This window comes from Ixodes scapularis, unplaced genomic scaffold (genome assembly GCF_016920785.2).
Source record: "Ixodes scapularis isolate PalLabHiFi unplaced genomic scaffold, ASM1692078v2 PGA_scaffold0__279_contigs__length_252992795, whole genome shotgun sequence".
NCBI lineage: Eukaryota > Metazoa > Arthropoda > Arachnida > Ixodida > Ixodidae > Ixodes > Ixodes scapularis.
The window spans coordinates 60,420,729-60,440,815 of record NW_024609835.1 but is presented as its reverse complement, the minus strand read 5'-3'; the positions used below and the strand labels follow the sequence as shown (position 1 = coordinate 60,440,815).

Sequence of the window (20,087 nt, the reverse complement as noted above, 5' to 3'; positions counted from 1 at the left end):
TGGAGCAATACACAGACACTTTTGAGGGAACCCACTTCTCGTTCCTCACAAGGATACAGAATGTCCCCCAGCTACCTCGAACTGTATGTTAGCAGACTTCTTCCCAAAGCGCCAATATTTTTATTGAGCCTAATTATTCAATTGATTAAATCTATTAGGTACCTTTTTAAATATTGCTTCGTGGAAGAAGGTGTCAATTGGAAAGTTGTAGGGAGCCCGGAGAAACACTCGGTGGAGGGAGTTGCTTGTATGCGTGCTTGCGGGATTTCGGTGCGTCCGGACACCGAAATGTCGGCACACGCACACAAACAAGAAATCATATCTCTGATCGAAACTTTCAAGGTGTTTCGATGAAATGAAAGCTGTCTGATTACGTCAAAACGATTTGTCGATGGAAGGTTCCAGCGTCGACGGACCGATCTTTCGAAGAAGCGTTGCACAGCGTGATTGCCGCCGAATTGTTTTACCGGATTCATGGTTGTGTACAAAAGGTTTGTACTACAGTAGACTCGGAGAACACCGCGCGGCACTCGTATGTATCCAATCTGTTACCCCCTCTGGCGAAATCCACCGACGAAATATTGTCAGCGCTAAGACATTCCTATTTAGTATCTGTGTGTAATATATGCCCAATTCACGAGGGATGTCGGACTTCTCATTAGGACAATATACCAACACTTTAGAAATGAAAGTCGGCAGGCATTTACAGACAACAATTGAAGACTCCAATCTATAAATGTACGCTCACACTTAGAGAACTAATAATAAAACAAACAATATAATTTTCTAGCTGTCTACACGCGCGCACACGCACGTGCATGCATAGTCGCCCGTTTATGATCGCACACGGATGTGCACCCTCACATGCATGCACGCGCGCCTTCGCAAGAACGCACGTGTAAGCGCCGTCACGCACTACGCACACACTTATGTAGGCGCTAGCCCGCACGCGCACGCGAACGCGCACGCACGCACGCACGCACGCACGCACGCACGCACGCACGCGTACAAGAAAACATATTTTTTACGAAACGTTCCAAATTGTGTCCATGAAACGAAAGAAAGCAGTTTCGTTCGGACGAAAAGATTTGTCGACGGAACATACCAATTAGCCGATGAAACGTCGTTTAATGAACAACATGATCGCCGCCAAAGATTTAACCGCATTTAGTATCTATGGTTCTGTACAAAAAGGTATGGACTACACCGGGCTCGGCGAACACTTCCGCGCAGTCGCATTTGCTGTATTTATATTTCAAAACATTTTTTTTTTTCAACGCCCTGATCACAAGGCATAATTTTTTTCCACGCGGCGACTGACGCACAAACTTATCCGACCAGCAACAAGCAAGCAACCAAGTGTCCGTTGTTGGGTCAAGCTGACAAGGGCACCAGGCCCTTCACTTTGCCGCCCTCCATACCAGCGCAGTACCAGCCCGTTGCTCCGAGACGCGCGGGACAGAACTGATAAAGTGACATCCCCCCACCCCCCTCACAAAAAAAAAAAAAAAGCAAAAAAACAACAACTGCTGTGAGGAAACGGGGAACAACGAAACGCGCCACACATTCAGCTCGACGGTCTACGCGAGCTGTAAAAAGGAGGAGCATCATGGGCGGAGCCTCATCTCAAGTTTACAAGAATATACTACAACGACAAGAGCAAACTACAAAAAAACTCTCTTTCTAGACAGCGAGCGCCATCCAGGGCAAACTAGCTGAACTAGCTAGTTTGTCGTGACAGTTTCGTGAACAAATGCTCTGAAATTTAATTTTTGGAAAATATTATTTCACGTCTGTGATCTAGAATACACTTTGCACAGTGTGGATTTGTCTAAAATTGACTATAGCGCCGCATTTATTTAAAAAAAAATATTTTCAGATTTCCTAATGCATTTCAATGAGAAAAAATTGTTTCACAGTTTATTTTTTATTTCAATGCATAATTGATATATTTAAAAACTAAGTAATCCATGCCGTTAAGAACACTTACATGACTCTGTAAAACGCTTGTTGCTTTTCTGTGATGATTTTTAAGACAGCTAGTCATGAAATAGTAAGTCCCATAGGAATCTGATGAGGTGAGTCCCAGCACAAGACGGACGTGCCTGCCGCTTTCCTGCTGCTCTCGTCGAGCTTTCAGCGTGTTGGCCGCTGGGGGCGAGGCGAGTCGGGGATCCACTGACGGTGACGTCTTGCGCAAGCGTTGCATGGTATGCGGAGAGCAAATCGTCTGCCTCTCGCGCAGGAGTTGCAGTGACGTCAGAACAACGCCGAGCTCTGATTGGCTCTGATTGAAAGGATACACTCTAAAAAAAAAAGCCCGTGTGTCTACTTTCCCGCACAACACTCGGAGAGCCAATGAGCGCAACTTACGGAGGCAGTTCAGCGAATGACAATGCCGAAGCATATGTTTATACCAAAAAATGCAGTCTGAGTTGTGACATTAAGCAATGCAAAACGTCACGCTTGCATTGCTCACGGTCACAACTCAGACTGCGTTTTTTGGTCTAAACATATGTTTTGGTATCCTCATTCGCTGAGCTGCCTCCGTAAGTTGCGGTGATTGGCTTTCCGAGTGTTGTCCGGGAAAGTAGACGCACGGGATTTTTTTAGACTGTAGCGGGTAGACCTCAATGCTAAATGCACAGAGGTCTACTCACTATTTTTTTTTAATCAGCCAATAAGAGCGCGGCCCTCTGACGTCATCGCAACCCCTGTGCAAGGAGCAGACGAACTTGCGCTCCGTATTGGTTACGTTCGCTCTTCTCGTGCAGGCTCGCTGTCGAGCATTCGTCCTGGTCGCGTGTGGTCGCGCTGAGCCCGGCGAAGCTCGTTGCTCGCGATGAATCGCAAAAAGGAGTCATCCATTTTGAGGCGAAGTCCCATCCCCTTCCTAGGGCCCTGGACACGTCAAACATAAAGCTGGGGGTTGATTGAACTCGCGCGACGATGACGCCGCGTTTTTGTCGCCGATGTTCAATCGACGCTCTCCGCTCGACTCCAAATTAGCGTTTGACTAGTATACATGGAGCCTCTGGGGATCTTTCGTCTGCTTACCTTGGTGCCGCCTTTTCTACGTGGTGGTCAACAGGGCCTTGGTGGACGTCTTCCGGAATTGTTATACCAAACTGAAATATGCGTAATGTTATCTTTAAAGCCACCCTTTTCCGCTGGTCACATTGGAGATTAGGTAGTACTTATTGAAATTATATGTCAGTTTAAATGACTGTCACTGGCAGGTTAAGGAAGGCAGGGCGTAGCGGTTCCCGAGCATACAGCCAATACAGCAGTACACTCATTGCCTATAGTGTAAGATTGGATGACGTCTTATTTTTAGCACGTTCGCGGGCACCTGGTGATATATTTTCGTAATCATACAAAGGTTATATTTGGAACGGGGTAAATGTTCAAATTTTGTATTGTCGTGAGGAAATTATTTTTGTAAACTTAACGTTTGAATTATGGTATACGGTGATGTTTCGTTACTATGGGCACCTCCGTTCTCCTCGGAAATTGGCCATTATGTGAGCTTTCCGTAATGATGAGACAAAAATGCACGGACTTCGCGGTTCATCCCCGAAAACGACGTCTATACCAGCGGGGTATTCATGTCAACGGTTTTCCGTGTTAACGAGACATTACTGCACTCCTGCCCCGGGTCAAAAAAATTTGCGAGCTTCCTCAAATTCGCCAATTTTGGGGATTACATAGATGTCCAAGTGAATGACGAGAGACGAAGAACTCCCTAGATGAAAGATTTGAAGCTACTAACGAACGGATGGCTCCGAACGCTACGATATCTTCTTTCTCTGTATTTTTCACGACGTCTTTCGTAGTACCGCTGAATTAACAACGCCAGTTGATCGAGGACGACCCTCAATGGTAAAAGGTAAAAAAAAAAATTAAAACGAGACTTTTTTTAAACAAAAGACGGTATCCTTTTGTACGTCCTTCATGTGCATTCACTTTAATATTTATGTTACGATACGTTTTGCCTTACAAGTATGCACGCCTTACACTTGATTTAAATACATTCGCGAATACAGTGCGCATTGGTCCACTGTGGTACCCCTGAGCCCACTCAATAGCGTAGCCCACCATTATCTGAATCGAGAACAGCCGTTAGCGGAAGCTTTTTACTGCGTTCTGGATTTGGCTTTTTTGAAAGTCTGCAATGTAGCACGCTGCAAATGGGAATTGGGTTTTATGTTAGTTAAATTGTGTATGTCATCTCAACCGGTCCGTCGCACAAACTATCACCGCTGCAGCCACTGGTATTTCACCCCCCCCCCCCCCATATATATATATATATATATATATATATAGGTGAGGCAGAGTAGCTTGAGAACAATGGACCGGGAAAATGTAATAAGTCAGAGATCCGTACTTGCGGAGTTGCTATGCTAGGAGTTTATTGCATGTATTTCGACAGTTTCGCCGAGAGGCTCGGCTTCGTCAGGAGATGGCATACATGTGAGGGCATCAGACTGTGCAAAGCAGTAAGGGGCCAATGGGGCGAGGAGGACGTGACGTCACGAAAAATAAAAATAAAAAGACATATAAAAAAAAAAAAAAAGTTGTATTTGAGCGCGTTCCCACGTTAGGGCGGCAGGTTTCAAAGCTAAAGAGGCGTATATGAAATCTCCGACACTGCGGTGGGTACAATAGGTCATAAACGGACGGCACTGGCTCTGGAACGACATCCTCGGTACCAATTGTCCGTAAGGCTAAGCCGATGTGGGCGTCCGTCTCCGCGACGGTCACCCCTCGTCCCCTCGGGCGCCGCACGCCGCGGAAGAGAGGGGAGAGGGGAGCAAGGAGCAGATCGCGGGGCAGGGGGGGCCTCATCAGCGGCTGGATAGACCTAGCAAGAGACCTCAGGTTATCCCGTATCAGCACAGAATTTCCCACAACCTGAAAAAGGTGGCGGGAAGGTTTGATGTCCCTGTCGTGTTTTCGGCGCCTCGTAAGCTGGCACACCTTTGTTCTAAAGTAGCCGAGAGGAGGGGGGGTGGGAACCAATGCACTGTAAACCACAGAAAGAAGTACGTGGATTGTGCGATCGGAGTGGTGTACAGGATCCCGTTAAGCTGTGGAAGAGTTTACATGGGGCAAACGGGCCGTTGCATAAATGAAAGGGCACGCGAACATGACTGGTCGCTTAGTTCAACAGCAGGAGGGCATTTGCCCCTGCACTGCGGAACATGCAAATGTCATCCTGATTTCAATAAGATCACAATCATGGGGAGGGGAGCAGATAAAACAGCCAGGGAAATTTTAGAAGCGTATGGAATAAAGAAGGAGGGGGAACAGAACTGCGTGAGTCAAACTTCTGTGTATTTACATAAGAAGGAGATTACTTTCATGGACACGTGTTGATGCGAGTGTGTTTTTTTGTGGGTGTTTTCTTCGTTGGGTCCTTTTCAATAAATATTCAGTTGTCAGTTCAGCGCTCGTCCTGTGTACTCCTTTCCTCCCGTCCTTGTCGTTTGCGCGCTGTTTCCATTATTTCTATTTCTAGGCAGGGGGGGCGCAGGGGAGGGTGGGGCGAATACCCCCGGATAGTTGCAAAGCCGTCGTCGTACCGGACATAGAATTAAAAGTACAAATTTAAAAGATAAAACATTAAAGTAAAACTTAAAATAAATACAAATAAATACGCATGCCTCGGGTCATGCGTATTTATTTGTCCTGCTGCACACAATGTTACTCGGTCTTGACCCGAGGCATGCGTATTTATTTGTATTTATTTTAAGTTTTACTTTAATGTTTTATCTTTTAAATTTGTACTTTTAATTCTCTGTCCGGTACGACGACGGCTTTGCAACTATCCGGGGGTATTCGCCCCACCCTCCCCTGCGCCCCCCCTGCCCCGCGATCTGCTCCTTGCTCCCCTCTCCCCTCTCTTCCGCGGCGTGCGGCGCCCGAGGGGACGAGGGGTGACCGTCGCGGAGACGGACGCCCACATCGGCTTAGCCTTACGGACAATTGGTACCGAGGATGTCGTTCCAGAGCCAGTGCCGTCCGTTTATGACCTATTGTACCCACCGCAGTGTCGGAGATTTCATATACGCCTCTTTAGCTTTGAAACCTGCCGCCCTAACGTGGGAACGCGCTCAAATACAACTTTTTTTTTTTTTTATATGTCTTTTTATTTTTATTTTTCGTGACGTCACGTCCTCCTCGCCCCATTGGCCCCTTACTGCTTTGCACAGTCTGATGCCCTCACATGTATGCCATCTCCTGACGAAGCCGAGCCTCTCGGCGAAACTGTCGAAATACATGCAATAAACTCCTAGCATAGCAACTCCGCAAGTACGGATCTCTGACTTATATATATATATATATATATATAGGTTTTTTTTTATTCTTACACATTTGTTTAAAACAGCTGTGAAAGCTACACTAATGCGGTTTGTGCAGGTGGGTCGATACGACCAGGCGGACATTATATGGGTGGCTAATCTTTGGGACAAGTCGGCTAATTAATTGAAATTCGTTAATTAACTTTTATTTAGTGAAAATAGACATATGGTTCCAATTAGAAACTTGCTGAGCCTCATTCAAAACCGCTAAATCAGTAATTTTTAGAAATACTTTGAGCACGTGAGAAGCGCAGTAGTGCGCTGAAGTTACCACTCGTGGAGCAGGTACAAGGCTGGGGCTAAATAAAAGTTGTAGAAATTGCGCGGGCGCCAAACTGCAACCGCTAGCCTTGTACCTGCTTATTTAAATATTTATATATATATATATGGTCAAACATATTTTTGGCTTGGCCATTTACCAAGCACCCTCCGTAGATCGCAGCGGTTGGCTGTACAAGTGCTCTGCGGAAAGTGGACGCCTGGGAATTTCCAGAATGATACGAGACTAAAACGTTTACACGCACCAGATTTCTTCGAGTGTATAATGTCTCGTTGTTTCGCAATATTGAGAAGAAGTAATAGGGTGATTTTAATGTTTCCATAGTCGTTCAGAGGCTGCGCCTTTCACTGGAAGGCGCAGCCAACCAGTGGAAGACAACGGGCGCGTGCTTGTGGCTAAGCTTCTTCTTCGCTACGAAAACGTCGGCTATGGCTTTCTATCTCGTCACGCTCCGCTTGAAACCCGGCCTGAGAAGCTTCAGCATCTTCCAGCCCCTTGTAGAAAAGGGAAAGCGCGCTGATTGTTCAAATTTAAAACTCGAGGTGGGCGAGTGTGGGAAAGATTAAGGACTTTGTCGAGGCTCTTTGAATATTTTTGGGCCCAACTGCCATCCGTAATGGGACGAGTGAATGCGATCCGTCTTCTCTTTGCAAGGACGACATCTTCCGGATTCATTCGAAGAGGACGAAATTCGAGATTCGCTTCCTAGTTCACTCTTCCAGAAACCCAGCAACCTTGGTACTCTCCCCTCCCCCACCCTATCTCTCTCTCTCTCTCTATTTTTTTGTTGGCTTTGTTTTTTATTGGCGCTTTTCCTATTTTTCTATTCGTGCTTTTCCCTTCTTCTTTCTTTCTTTTTCATGTGTTTTGTCTTGCTCTTTCTTATTTTTACATTTTTCGTGTTTTTTGTTCCTTATTTGCAGCCAAGCGTGCGACATTTTTGGTTCAGCTCGCGGGCAAGCGATAGCACGGGGTCGCATTTGGCGGGTAAACAAACGCACGACGGGCGCAAGGAACAGACGATCTGGCACGTCGTGCGAGAACCACCGGCACCAATGTTTTCACTTTGTAGCAGAAAGAAGAATGTAAATCAAGATGATTTAAACCGTGATCTGAACGCGGTTTGAATCTGACCAGTTTTACTATGATGATTTCAGTCAAATTTTTCGGATAAAAATAACTCCGAAAATAGTTTTCATATGGAATTTTCCTATCATATGATGCTTTCTATGTCCAGTCGTTCTGCATTTAAATTGAGGAATCGTCAAGTAAGAAATATTCACATCAGGCTGAACCGCATTGTTCTTCCGAGCAAATCGAATCATTGAGCTTTCGTGCTACCGCCCACTTCGTTCGTCGGTTACATAACGGCATATTGCGAGCAAACCAGAACGCGAAAGAAAAAAACAAAAAATAGGAAGCTGATCTCTTATTGCTTGCAAATCAAAAATTAAAAAAAGCAAATTAGGCTTCTTTTTTTTTTTTTTTTGTAGCTAGAAAATTCACGCTGTTTTTTGTTCTAGTATGACTGCATGGGGGTTACATGAATAAAGAAAGTTGCAAATTAAATTTCATTTTAAAGTTAAGTAATACTTTCATCCGCATTGTTATTAATGATCGGACGGATTAATCAAATAACCTGCCTTGTTTAGAAATACATGTGGTGATAAAGAGTCACCGATTTTTTCTTACAGTGATTTCAATTTAATTAATTTAAGTTTAATAAAAAAAATCGTGTTTAACGATAACGATGACGTGACGATAAAGGGAAGCCGGCGATCTTTTTTTTATTTTCCCTATTACATCTAGATACACGAACTCGGTCCTGTTTACAAAAAGAAACGTTTACCAAAGTCTCTGAGCAGTACTCATAGTGAACCTGATCTTATTCAGCACGCTTAATAAATTTGACTTGAATGAACAAAACTCGAATATACATCAACCAAATGTGAACGGCATAGCTGCAAGTTTCGCTTTTCCTTATTGGGGTCTTTTAGCAAACCGCTACCATGCTCCGCGTACCGCACTACCGGGGACTTTGAAGCATGCCGTCTAACGCGCGCTTAACATCATGTTTCAAAGTCTCCAGTAGTCCAGTACACGGAACATGGTAACGGTTCGCTAAAACTCCGTCCCTATTGTCGTTTTACTTTGTGCACGTCTTTTTTGAAATCGTTAGAAAGGCCTTTCGAGCAGTCCATGTTAAAAGTCATCCATGTGACTTGCTGTTTACCTACGTCTTCCTTCACAAAATAATTCGTATTTGCCAGTGTGTTTATGCGTCAAATGCAAGTACTTTAACGCTTCGTCCAGCTGGATAATGTTGCAATGTCACACCATAAATATGTGCGTGACACATGCGCTTGTCGCGTTTCAAATGTTAATTTTTTTTTTTTACAACGCTTTAATTATACGTTTATTTTAGGAACGTGTCAGTGATTGAAAATGTGTACAAGACAGGACACCGTATCAAGAGATTTTTGAGCTTCATATTCAAGATATCAAAATCCAAGATCTCGAGAGAGCTTGGATTTTTGCGGTGGTGTGGAAGGCAGCAGCGACAGTATGAACGCTTTCTAACAGTTTCTTTTGCCTTAATTAGTGCCGGCGATACAATTCTAGAATTGCTCTGTACTATAGTACCTTCACCACTATTCACACTGCGCACACCCTGGTTGGAGTTTATCCACGAGTCAAAATAACTGAAGGGTTGAACTAAAACTTTCGTTTATAATTATTATTATTCTTCGAGATTCGAAAAGTACTTGCGACCATTTTATCTACCGAGCAACTGTTCACCTCCTTATTTTTCTTATAAAGAAGCACGTGCGCATAGTGCAGAAACTCTGCTGCGCAGAAACACCCCTTCAACCGTCAGCGCCATTGCCATGACATGACGTCACTCCTCTTTTTGCGGCATCGGTGCTAAACTCACTGCGTACAAATGTCTTCCCTCTGCAGTGTCGGGACACCTGAACCGGAGCAACTGCAATGACCTGTGGGTGCACCACAAGGTTCGCACGTCGGGCACGTATCAGATCGACGTGGACGGCCAGGGACCCCTCAAGCCCATCTGGGTCGACTGCGAGATGGGAGACGGCAGGGAACTCTTTCAGGTGCGTCTCTCGAAGCGGTCTATGCTCCGTTTCGCTTTAAGTCCGAGACCACAGCCGACGCTAGAATCCAATGGAGTCGATCAAAAAGCGCCAAAAGTGCGTCGTCAGGGATAATTGAATGACGTACAACTAGGCTAGGTGGCGCAAGCTACTGATCAACATAAAGGGCACAGCCGTTAGCAGCTATCCATCCATCCGGTCATAGGCGTCTTTGTGCGTTTGCTACGCCATGACTGAAACAATCACGCACAGTGAGTGCGCCATGATCCTGCACTTTTATTTTTGTAAGTGATTGGTTTAGTTAGTTATAGCAAAACCCGCTAAGACTAAAGTCCCGCAGTGTTTTTCTTTTCTTTTTTCTTACACTTGCATTAGTTGCTGGCGAATGTTTTAAAATCTTGAGAATATTGTTGCCGTCTGGCGATATTGAAATGAACCCCGGACCAATGAGTGAATCTCAGGTTCAGCAATTTACGATTTAATGCAATGTTTCAACTGTTGCAAGAGCTTGATTACATACGTGAATGAGTTAAAAGCAAAACAAGCATCGATTGAAACTAAGTTAAGCGCTATTGACGAAAGATTGGTGGTAGTGGAAATGGAGCGTTCTCGCTTAACGAAGCTCAGCAAGAATTGTGCGTGGTGCGGCAGGGTATTGGTCATGTGCAGGATGACGTTGTTTCACTGCGTTCTCGTATAGATGAGATGGAAGATAGATCGCGTCGGGACAATCTAATCTTTCATGGGTTTGTTGATCGTCCTTCAGAAACCTGGGCTCAGAGTGAACAAAAAGTTATTGCTGGTCTTTCAACTTTGCAATCTCTGCCGATTGCATTGCACGTGATCACAGAATCGGCTATTTTAAGAAAAATAAATGTCGTCTGGTAATCGTAAAATTTGAATCTTTCAAAGCGAAAGACAAGATTCTGCAATACAAACCTCTCATAAAAGGCAAAGGTTTGTCTGTAAATGAAGATTTTTCACCTGCGACGCGACTTGCGAGCTCTAAGCTGATTGATTTTGGAAAGTCATGGGGATCCGTGTTTTCCGTGCGATAATTATAATAAATTGCACGTTAACAACAAGGTATATGCTTACGATCCGAGGGAAGACTTGGTTCACGAAGTTATTACATCTAGCGCACGGCGTATTATTCATAATCATCATGCTGACAGTCATGACGCGCTCGAAGAAACATCAAGCTAGGAAAGAGCGGGGATTGGGACGCAGCCTTCCTTCGAAACACGTAATATTTCAGTTCTTTTTGGTAATGTTTGCAGCGCCATGCACTGTCGAGAGGATCTGAGTTCCGCATTGATTCCAGTGATGGTGAAATAGTGGTTCTCACGGAAACGTGTTTATCTAGCAAAATTCAAAACAATGAAATGTTTAACTGCCATAAACGGTTCAATGTATATTGATATGATAGGAGTGGTAGACTTGGCGGTGGAGTACTGATTGCCGCTGTGAATAGCATTGCATCTTCAATCATCGATGTATGTAGCCAAATTTAAACTGTCTGGATCGACCTGTGTGTAAACCACAAGCGACTGATATTGGGTGTTTGTTACCGCCCTCCAAGTGCGAACTTTTTTTGTGAAGATTTACATGGCTCACTCAATAAGATAATTACTCGCTTCTCTACTTTGCCCATCATTCTAATGGGTGATTTTAATTTTCCTGCCACTGTGTGATCTGGAATTTCCCCAGTTGCTTAACCATTTTCTTTGGAAAGCAATATTTTGTAGATTTATGTTCTGATTATAGTCTTTCGCAATTGGTAACCAAACCTACCCGCACTACCAGCTCATCAGCAAATATACTAGACCTTATCCTAACAACATGCCCGAATTTAGTCTCGTCCATATTACATTTACCGGATCTAAGTGATCATGGCCTATTACATTTTGATATAAAATGCCGTCGGGGGCTGTACGAAATACCTTCAAACGTGTACGAGACTACAGTAAAGCTAACTTTGAGGCAGTTAATAGGGACCTGTGCACTTTTATAGAAACTTTTTTACCCTGCTTTCATGAGCGTTCTGTTAATGATAATTGGAACTTATTCAAGATGGAACTTGATTGAGTTTTAAATTTGCATACCCCTCTGAGGAAGGTGGTTTAATAGAGCGCTCAATAGATTGCGTAACAAGAAGAAGCCTTTATTTCGTGCTGCGAAAAAAAATTTGACTGGTCGACGATGGGTTGCTTATTACACTGCTGCTGATTCATACAAAACTGCTGTAGATCAAGCCAAAGCTATAGTTTTTCACTGCACCTTACCGTCCATGTTAATAAATAATCCTAAACAGTTTTGGAATGTCATGAAAGGAAACAGTAGAACTTCAGTGTCATTGAAGGCCGATGATGGCAGTCTCATTGCTAGTGTGGATTGCGCTAATATTCTCAATTATGTATTTATAAGTTGTTTCTTGGTTCCTTCAAGCTCTCCTACTTCTGATTGCATGCCTTATGACTACCTGCCAATGTGTCGGCTAGCGGTTGATCCTGAGGGCTTTGTTAAAATAATTGATTCCCTCAAACTGTCATCATCAGCAGGAATCGACGATAATAATACAAAGTTCCTAAAAAACACGAAGATGAATACGTCAATTTTGCTCTCTGCTATATTTACTCAGCCCCTACAGTTCGGCGTTTTACCTGATGATTGGAAGGTCGCCAGGGTGGTTGCTGTTCACAAGGGAGGTAATAAACATAGTCCTCTAAACTTTCGCCTTATATCATAGACCAGTGTCCCATGCAAAATTCTTGAGCATATAATTTATTCCAATTTAGTAAATTTCTTAGATTCAAACTGCTTATTTTGCCCATTTCAACATGGTTTTCGGAAATCATTCTCATGCGAAGCACAGCTTGCGTCGTTCACAAATGACCTTTACTCTATACTTGACCAGAGGTCAAGTATAGATTGCATCTTCTTGGATTTTCCAAAAGCGTTTGATAAAGTGTCTCACAAACTACTTCTGTTAAAACTCAGTAAACTAAATATCGACACTAAAGTTCTGATCTGGATACATTCTTTCTTGACTAATCGCAAACGATTGATTACCATCAATGACTCTAGTTCCACTTTAGTTTCTGTCACTTCAGGAGTGCCGCAGGGTTCAGTCTTAGGACCTTTGCTATTTTTAGTCTATATCAATGACTTACCATCTAATATTTCTTCCAAACTTTCACTATTCGCTGATGACTACGTCCTATACAACGAAGTAACCATGAACCTTGAATGAAGACAGTTACAAAATGATATTAAAGCAGTGTCACTTTGGTGAGAATCATGGTCAATTCAATTAAATCAACTGAATGTAAATTTATTCGCATATCCAGGTGTACAGCAGCCCCTGCAGATTATAATATTAAAGGAATTGCGTTACCGTCGGTCTCGGAGTACATATCACATCTGATCAAACATGGAAACATCACATAAATAACGTAACTAACAATGCAAATCGCATGCTGGGATACTTAGAGAGAAACTTCTCATTGGCACCCCGTTCATTAAAGGTGATACTGTACAAAACTTTCGTACGACCAAAGCTAGAGTATGCATAATCTATATGGGACCCTTGGTCAATCTTCACTAATTGGATCACTTGAAGCCATACAAAACAGATCAGTAGGTTTCATTTGCTCCATCATGAAACCGCAAGTATATCCTTAATGAAGGCTATATTTCACGTCCACATCTCTCAGTACGCAGAAAAATCGCTCGGTTAAGCCTATTTCACGAAATTTATTACACTAATGTTACCCTGTGAGAAAGGCTTTTTGAACTTCCTTTTTGTGTTTCATCACGAGTCGATCATCAACATAAAGTTGGCATCCCTCATTCAAATTGCAATGCTTTTTACCATTCTTTTGTACCATGCATAGAGTTATTATAATGTACGCTAGAGGTTCAACTGGCGCTAGTGTCTACGCGACTTCCGTGACGCGAATTGAAGCAGACAGCAACCAGTCTTCTTTTGCAGTGCTCCCGTGCATTCCTTCGGGAAAATGCGCGTGCAGTTTGTCTTCGCCGGAAAATAACACGGAACATTTTGGTTATTTGGGTCGTACCGAATAGTATGTACCTTGATTAACACTGTAAAAGTAATTGCTTTAGTTAGCGCATTTTTCTTCATCAGTGAACGATGTTTAACTTCGCTACATATCAGTCCCAAACGTGTGTCCGCAGCGGGTTTGTTAAAGCAAGCGACGATTCAAAGCAAAATTACAATCGAAACGATTATAGAGTGTGTTCAAGGCTCGCCAGCATTCCGGTGACGCTTGTCTATACATAATATGCCAGTCCTGTCACCATATGAAAATGCTCCCGTCGTGCATGAGCGGATAAAAACCTTCAAAACGTAGAGAATAAAGTCCGTGGGCTATGAAAAGTGTCTCTTCGTATTGTTTTCTCTGCCGGGCAGCTTTTATCGGGCACTTGTTCTCAAAGATATTGGGCGCGCTGGTGATATTTTGAGCGTAGAACAAGCAGCTTCGCTCAGGGCAGAAAGAATAAGCAGTACTTACTTATTTAAAATCGGAATAGATTACGTGGACTTCGATTTATTTTGATCGTACATGCACTGCAAGTTACTGATCCAGTGTTACTGCGTAGTTCCTGCCGCCGCTCTTGATTTTCCAGACGTCCTTCGTTCGTTTGGCATGTATATCCCCCATGCTGGAAATCGCCGACGCCGCGTTCGGGCTAACAGTGTCCGACAGTGCGCATAAATACACGTACGAAGCCGTTTTAGCACCGTTTTTAATGCGATGAATTCGAAAGAAAAACGCCGTAACTGACCAATTCTTTCGTCGGCCTGACTGAGAAATGTTCCAAGCTACCTAGTACGAACGAATTATTTGGAATATTTGCTCTTATGATCGAGCGCAGGGAGAAAATGCACTCGCTTTTTTCCATAGAAATGCATTACCGGAAGTCAATTTTCGACTGGTTGCTGTCTGCTTCAATTTGCGTCAGCACACTAGCGCCATTTGAACCTCTAGCGTACATTATAATAACTCTATGGTACCATGCACATCCCTTGAATGGAACCACCTTCCGGCCCCATTGTTTTAATTATAGACAGTGTTCTTTTCAAAAAGGCGTTGATAAATATCTTTACTTTTGCTAATCATGATTTTTATCAATGTTCCCAGGTAAGTTTTTTTTTTTTTTTTGTGACACATTGTTTTCCTATTTCCCCTCTGTAATGCCTTATGCCCTGAGGGTAAATAAATGAAATGAAAGTAATGTCAATTAATATGAATAACGAAGCACATTCCACTGGAACAAAATGGCGTCACTCAATTGAGCCTTCTGCTTGTCACCACCGTTCGCTTCCTAACATCTGCACCGTCACGCAGTCGGCGCTTCAAATAATGTCGCTACTTGTAGGAACCTTTTATCTAGGAACTTTAACTAAGACAACAAGCGCCGTGACAATGCGGATTTGCCGCTGCTTGGTTGGCCTCATGGGATCGTAGCCTAGGCTGCGGTCGGGCCTAAAGTGGGACGGAGTATAGTGCAGTGAGGAAAGGTTACCAGGCCAACAGAGGGCCGAACTAGTTTCAACTTAGCGGCACGTTAGCTACCGAGTTCAAAGGTCACGCGTGCACTCCGTCATTATTTCTCTTTGACTTCTTTGCTACAATACGATAGCCGGAACCAGGTTGAGTTAATTTCTACGAAAGATTTTGCGAAGATTTTCTACACTTCAGATGCTTTTTTCAACGTGCCCGAGTTTACTAACAGAGCTGCCGCCCTTGCGGTTGGCGTGGCATTGCTAGACATCATTGTCTGCTTCCGCATAGCTGTTTAAATGTTGAGCATATATGTGACACATACAAAAGTAAAAAGAAAATGTATATGAACGATTATAGAATTAAATTAATCTTCAATGAGCGGCAACTCCGCTAGGTGAGAACCTAGCGGAGTTCCCGTCACGGGAGCGTTTGTGCAGGCGTCACAAATCCCAGAGTGTGCATTTTTCCCCTGTTGCACTGTTACCAAATCAAGATATAGCAAGGCACTGCAGCAGTGAAATTCTCCTTGAAAATTTCTACGTGCGTTCAGACATCCAAAAATGCAAAAACTGTAGTCGGTGACAGGTCAAGAACGAAGTGGAAGCTCCTCCCACCTCTTTCCGCTTCAGCAGTGCGGACGCTGGAGAGGAGGCGACCTCCTTTCCACCGTTCGCTCCTGGGGCACGCAACACTATAAATGTGTTGCGTGCCCCAGATTTCTTTCTTGCATAATAAAAACGCTATTCAATATAATTCAACCCTCACTCCGATTTTTTTTTTTTTAAATACATGTATAGGTACTGATTTCGAAAGAAACAGGGCGCGGCCCACTTTCCCGACTTGTTTGTGTCACCTCTGGCTCTTTCTTTTATTTTGTTTCCTGTGTATACTACTTATTACTGATTGCAGGCAAAGGTCTTGGCCTTTGCTCGCCCTCAACAGTTGCAGATTTATGGGGTCTCCTGTCGAGCGTGCTGAAAGACTAATCTCTCTCTCTCTCTCTGTATGTGTGTGTGTGTTGCGCCATTCTTTCTTCTTTTTCACTCACGCACTGTGCTCGCCCTTCTTACGTTCTTTGTTCCTACAATCTTTTTTTTTTTCTACCGAAAAGGCAAGGACATGCAGTCACGTTTAAATTGATCGATGGTGCTTCCCTAATGGTACTAGCGTACAAGCCGTAATGGGGTTTCTGTTTCGGCGAGTAAACCCGGGAAAAAAGAGAGGCGTGTCATTGCTCCCTATAGGGACAGACAAGTTGCTAATTATACCAGCTTATAATGTTATTGTATCCATTCAACCCCTGCTAGCTACCGAATGCATGTTTATGCGTATACATTATCTCACGCTTCGCGAGGTTTTGGCTTGTTTAATATCCTCGATGATTAGGTCAAGGTATTTTATCAGGTCCCCGAATGCCGTACGCTTTCTCTTCGCTCTTTAGCTCGGGGTTCAAGAAAATAATGTCATTTTGTTTTTATTCTTGTTTTTTACGCGAAGAGGTCGGTTTGCACTTGGGATGACGACGCTGGTTCAACGGCGTAGAAGAGCCAGTGTCGTTATTTATACAGGCAGTTCCCGGTTATTCTTTTCGGCGCCGCAAGGGTCCCTGCGCGGTTCGCGAAAAGCCTACTCCGCGCGTCGCATGGTGCAATGAGGGGATAACAGCGAATCTTTTGATACTTTTCTGAAACTATACGAAACTCTCACCGGATGTTTACATTTAAGCCATTATACTAGTCTCACTTTAAATTCCACCGCAGCCGACTCTACAATCTCATGGAGCCAATCGGGCAGCGTTAAAATGCATCGTCATGGCGCTCGTCGTTTTTGTGAGCTTGTTATCATCTGCTAAAGCGGCAGTTTGATACTTTCGCCCCAGGTTCTATAGGGGAGAGAGGGGGGGGGGAGGGGGGGGGGGACCGGGTTGTCGGATGACCAAAACAACATGTTTTTCGTGTAAGGCTTGCCAAAATGTTAGGCGCTGGAGAAGATCAGTTATATGCAATACGCCCTTGTTTCGAACTTTTTTTTTTTTTCAGTTTCTGCTTATTGAGAAACATGGCAAAAGAGCCCAAGCTAATGCCCCTGAATAAAAAAGGTAGCGACATCTTCTCCCTCCTCCTTTGACGCGCACACCTTTTATCTTTATGTTATGCTCTTTTACACCCGCGCGTCGACTGTGGCGCCGCCTAGATCGCTCCAAGATAGCAAACGGCCTTCCTATATTTGGTTTATATTTAAGTTAGAGCGGCAGTCAAAGGCTGAAAGACACGCAAATGCATACACACAGGATAAAAGCGCACTGTCACGGTCTACCAACCACGAAGGACGTGCTCGAAGAAAGACATGAAAACCGTGACGTTGCACAGTCGGCGTTATTTGATTGGCGACACCAGCTCATAGCATGCACTGCACTCCGACAGAATAGGCATTCCTTCAACCTCCTCTTCCCTTATGCACACTCTTATTGTTATATTTCGCTCTTTCGCGCTCGCGCGTCGACGTTAGCCCCGCCTGGGGCCCTAATCTGGACACTTGGCGAAAAAGTCGGCGAGAAATCTGGCGGCTGTGATTGGCCGACGCCGCACTTGACCTTGGCGCCGGCCAATCATATCCCTTAGATTTCTCGCCGTCTTTCTCGCCAAGTGTCCAGATTAGGGCCCCTGGATCGCTCCAAGATGGCAGGTGGCATTCTTCAAAGGATGTCGCTACTTTTCCGTATACAGGGGCTTTAGCCCAAGCGAGCACCTGATCTCGTTACACCACCGTCTCCTTCCGCACAATTAATTCCGTCTGCTAAGGTCACCGAATGGCATTAAACGCGCAGTCGAACGCAGCGTCTGACGCCAGCTACAGCCGCGCCATCCTCCGAATGCCGTCTGCTACCAACGTGGCAACCCTAGCTTGGGCTCCAAGCTAGGCTACCAACAGCACGCGCTGCTCGTGGAGGCCCTCGAGTCTCGTCGGAGCCGCCGAGGGTTCGCCAGGCGACCGCTCTCAGCGTCAGCCTCCAGCCCTCCACAGCGGCGCGTCCGATTTTGGCTAGCGTTACTACAGTGTACTAGAAGTAGCGTTACGGCGTTGAAATTCGCAGACGACTCTCAAAAGATGGTGTCTCCCGTTGCTGGCTTCGCGACGCTGCTTTCCCGTGTTCCTCCAAAAAGAAGACGCTTCGTTGCCATGGTGATGCTGACGATAGCGAGAGCGCTGCATATCCGCAGTAAACTGGCGGATTCGGATAAAAATAAGACTTGGCGGATTGCAGATCGGATGCGGATGCCAGGGGCTGCGGATGCGGATCGGATGCGGATATCTGCGGGCCCGGATTTATTTTTGCCGAGGCGGTCCATAAACGTGTTCTATTGCACAGTGAAGAGTAAAGAAGTGAGTGATACTAGGAAGTGCATCATCGAATGTATTGCGGGGGCAAACTACTCGCTTAGATAAAAAGTGCCAATCGGGGAGAAAATTGTTTTTTACGTCAATGGAGAATTCGATTCTCACCAAAGATCGCTTTAGAACGTATATTTCCCTAAAATTGCGGTGCCTAAAAAAAGTAAAGAATTCAAAAGGACCAGTCGCCCCGAGCGCGTGTATTTGTTTGGCAGGGAAAGAGCAGAAGACGTTCTTTGGGCAAAGAAAATCCGAACATACAAGCCACAAGAAAGTAGAAGAAGCCTGCACTTGGCTTCTTGATTATAATTCAGTTGATTGCATTATAGTGCAATTGATTGCATTCAGTTGCATTATAATCATAACCTTAAAATTCAAGCTTTTCACCTTGTTAGTGTTAGACTGGTGGCAGCTGATAAGAACTGTTTGCTCTACTGACGTCTTACCCCTGGTTAGCTCAGTTGGTAGAGCTCTCCACTGTAAATGTAGAGGTCCCAAGTTTGATACCCGGATCAGGCGGATTTTTTCGGCCGTTCACCAGTTACCTAGCTGTGTTTGGAGATTTGTGCTTGTCATTTGTCCCTCTTGTTCCCCTTCTACGGGGATTATTTTCGTCATACTTGGCTTCGTCGCGTACAAGTGTATCTTGAGGAGACTGAATTCGATCTCTCGAATGGTGGAACTTGCGCCGGCACGAGTTTCATGACCTCATCTTTGGAACGCAGTTCGTGCATGCCATCCCAGCATCAAGTGCACCAACGGAGAGAGTCTTCTCATTAGCGGGTATTAATTTGAGAGGCGAACCAGTCTAGATTTGTCCGAGTGGACGATATTATGTTTCTTCTACACAGCAACCTCAACAAGCGAAACGTTACACGTTTGTGCGTTTTCTTTTTCTCGACAGTTGGCACTGAGTTGTTCTTAAGTACATATTTCCGAGCATGCAGTTGAGGGTTCGTGTTTAAAACTGAAACCGATAGGAGGTGTTGTTCTTATTGAATATTGTGACATATCCTCAATGGTGGACTCGTTCCTCTCCCATTTTTTTATTGTCTGGCAAAAATAAAATGACACAATGCTATTGGTCTGTCCTTCGTCAATTTTCATGTTTGTAAAATATGCGTCTGCTTGAAATAGGTTTTAAAGCAAAAAGAAAAATACATATAAATGTTCTTCTTTTTGAGCGCATTTTCTGGACAGAGTGTAAGTGTCACGGACTCCCACGACGACCTCATAACTGCTATCATCTTTCGAGCGATGCGAAGGGTTTCTGGAAGGATGGTCGCTTATTTTATAAATACGATAAAACAGAATACTAGAAAATGACTTTCACCGTATTCTGGCGAGAAGAGTTCTTTGTAGAAAGGTATAAGCAAGCGGCTTAAGAAACCATCTAGAT

At 44.3% G+C, this 20,087-nt stretch overlaps 1 protein-coding gene across 1 annotated transcript in view; it reads left to right on the top strand.

Moving 5' to 3' along the window:
* Positions 1-20,087, top strand: part of LOC120837637 — a gene marked incomplete at its 5' end in the record, with an annotated part of 103,657 nt that overhangs the window by 11,632 nt on the left and 71,938 nt on the right. Inside the window, one exon of the mRNA XM_042292042.1 lies at positions 9,607-9,761. Within this exon, the coding sequence (XP_042147976.1) occupies positions 9,607-9,761 (155 nt within the window). The remainder of the gene's footprint in view (positions 1-9,606; positions 9,762-20,087) is intronic.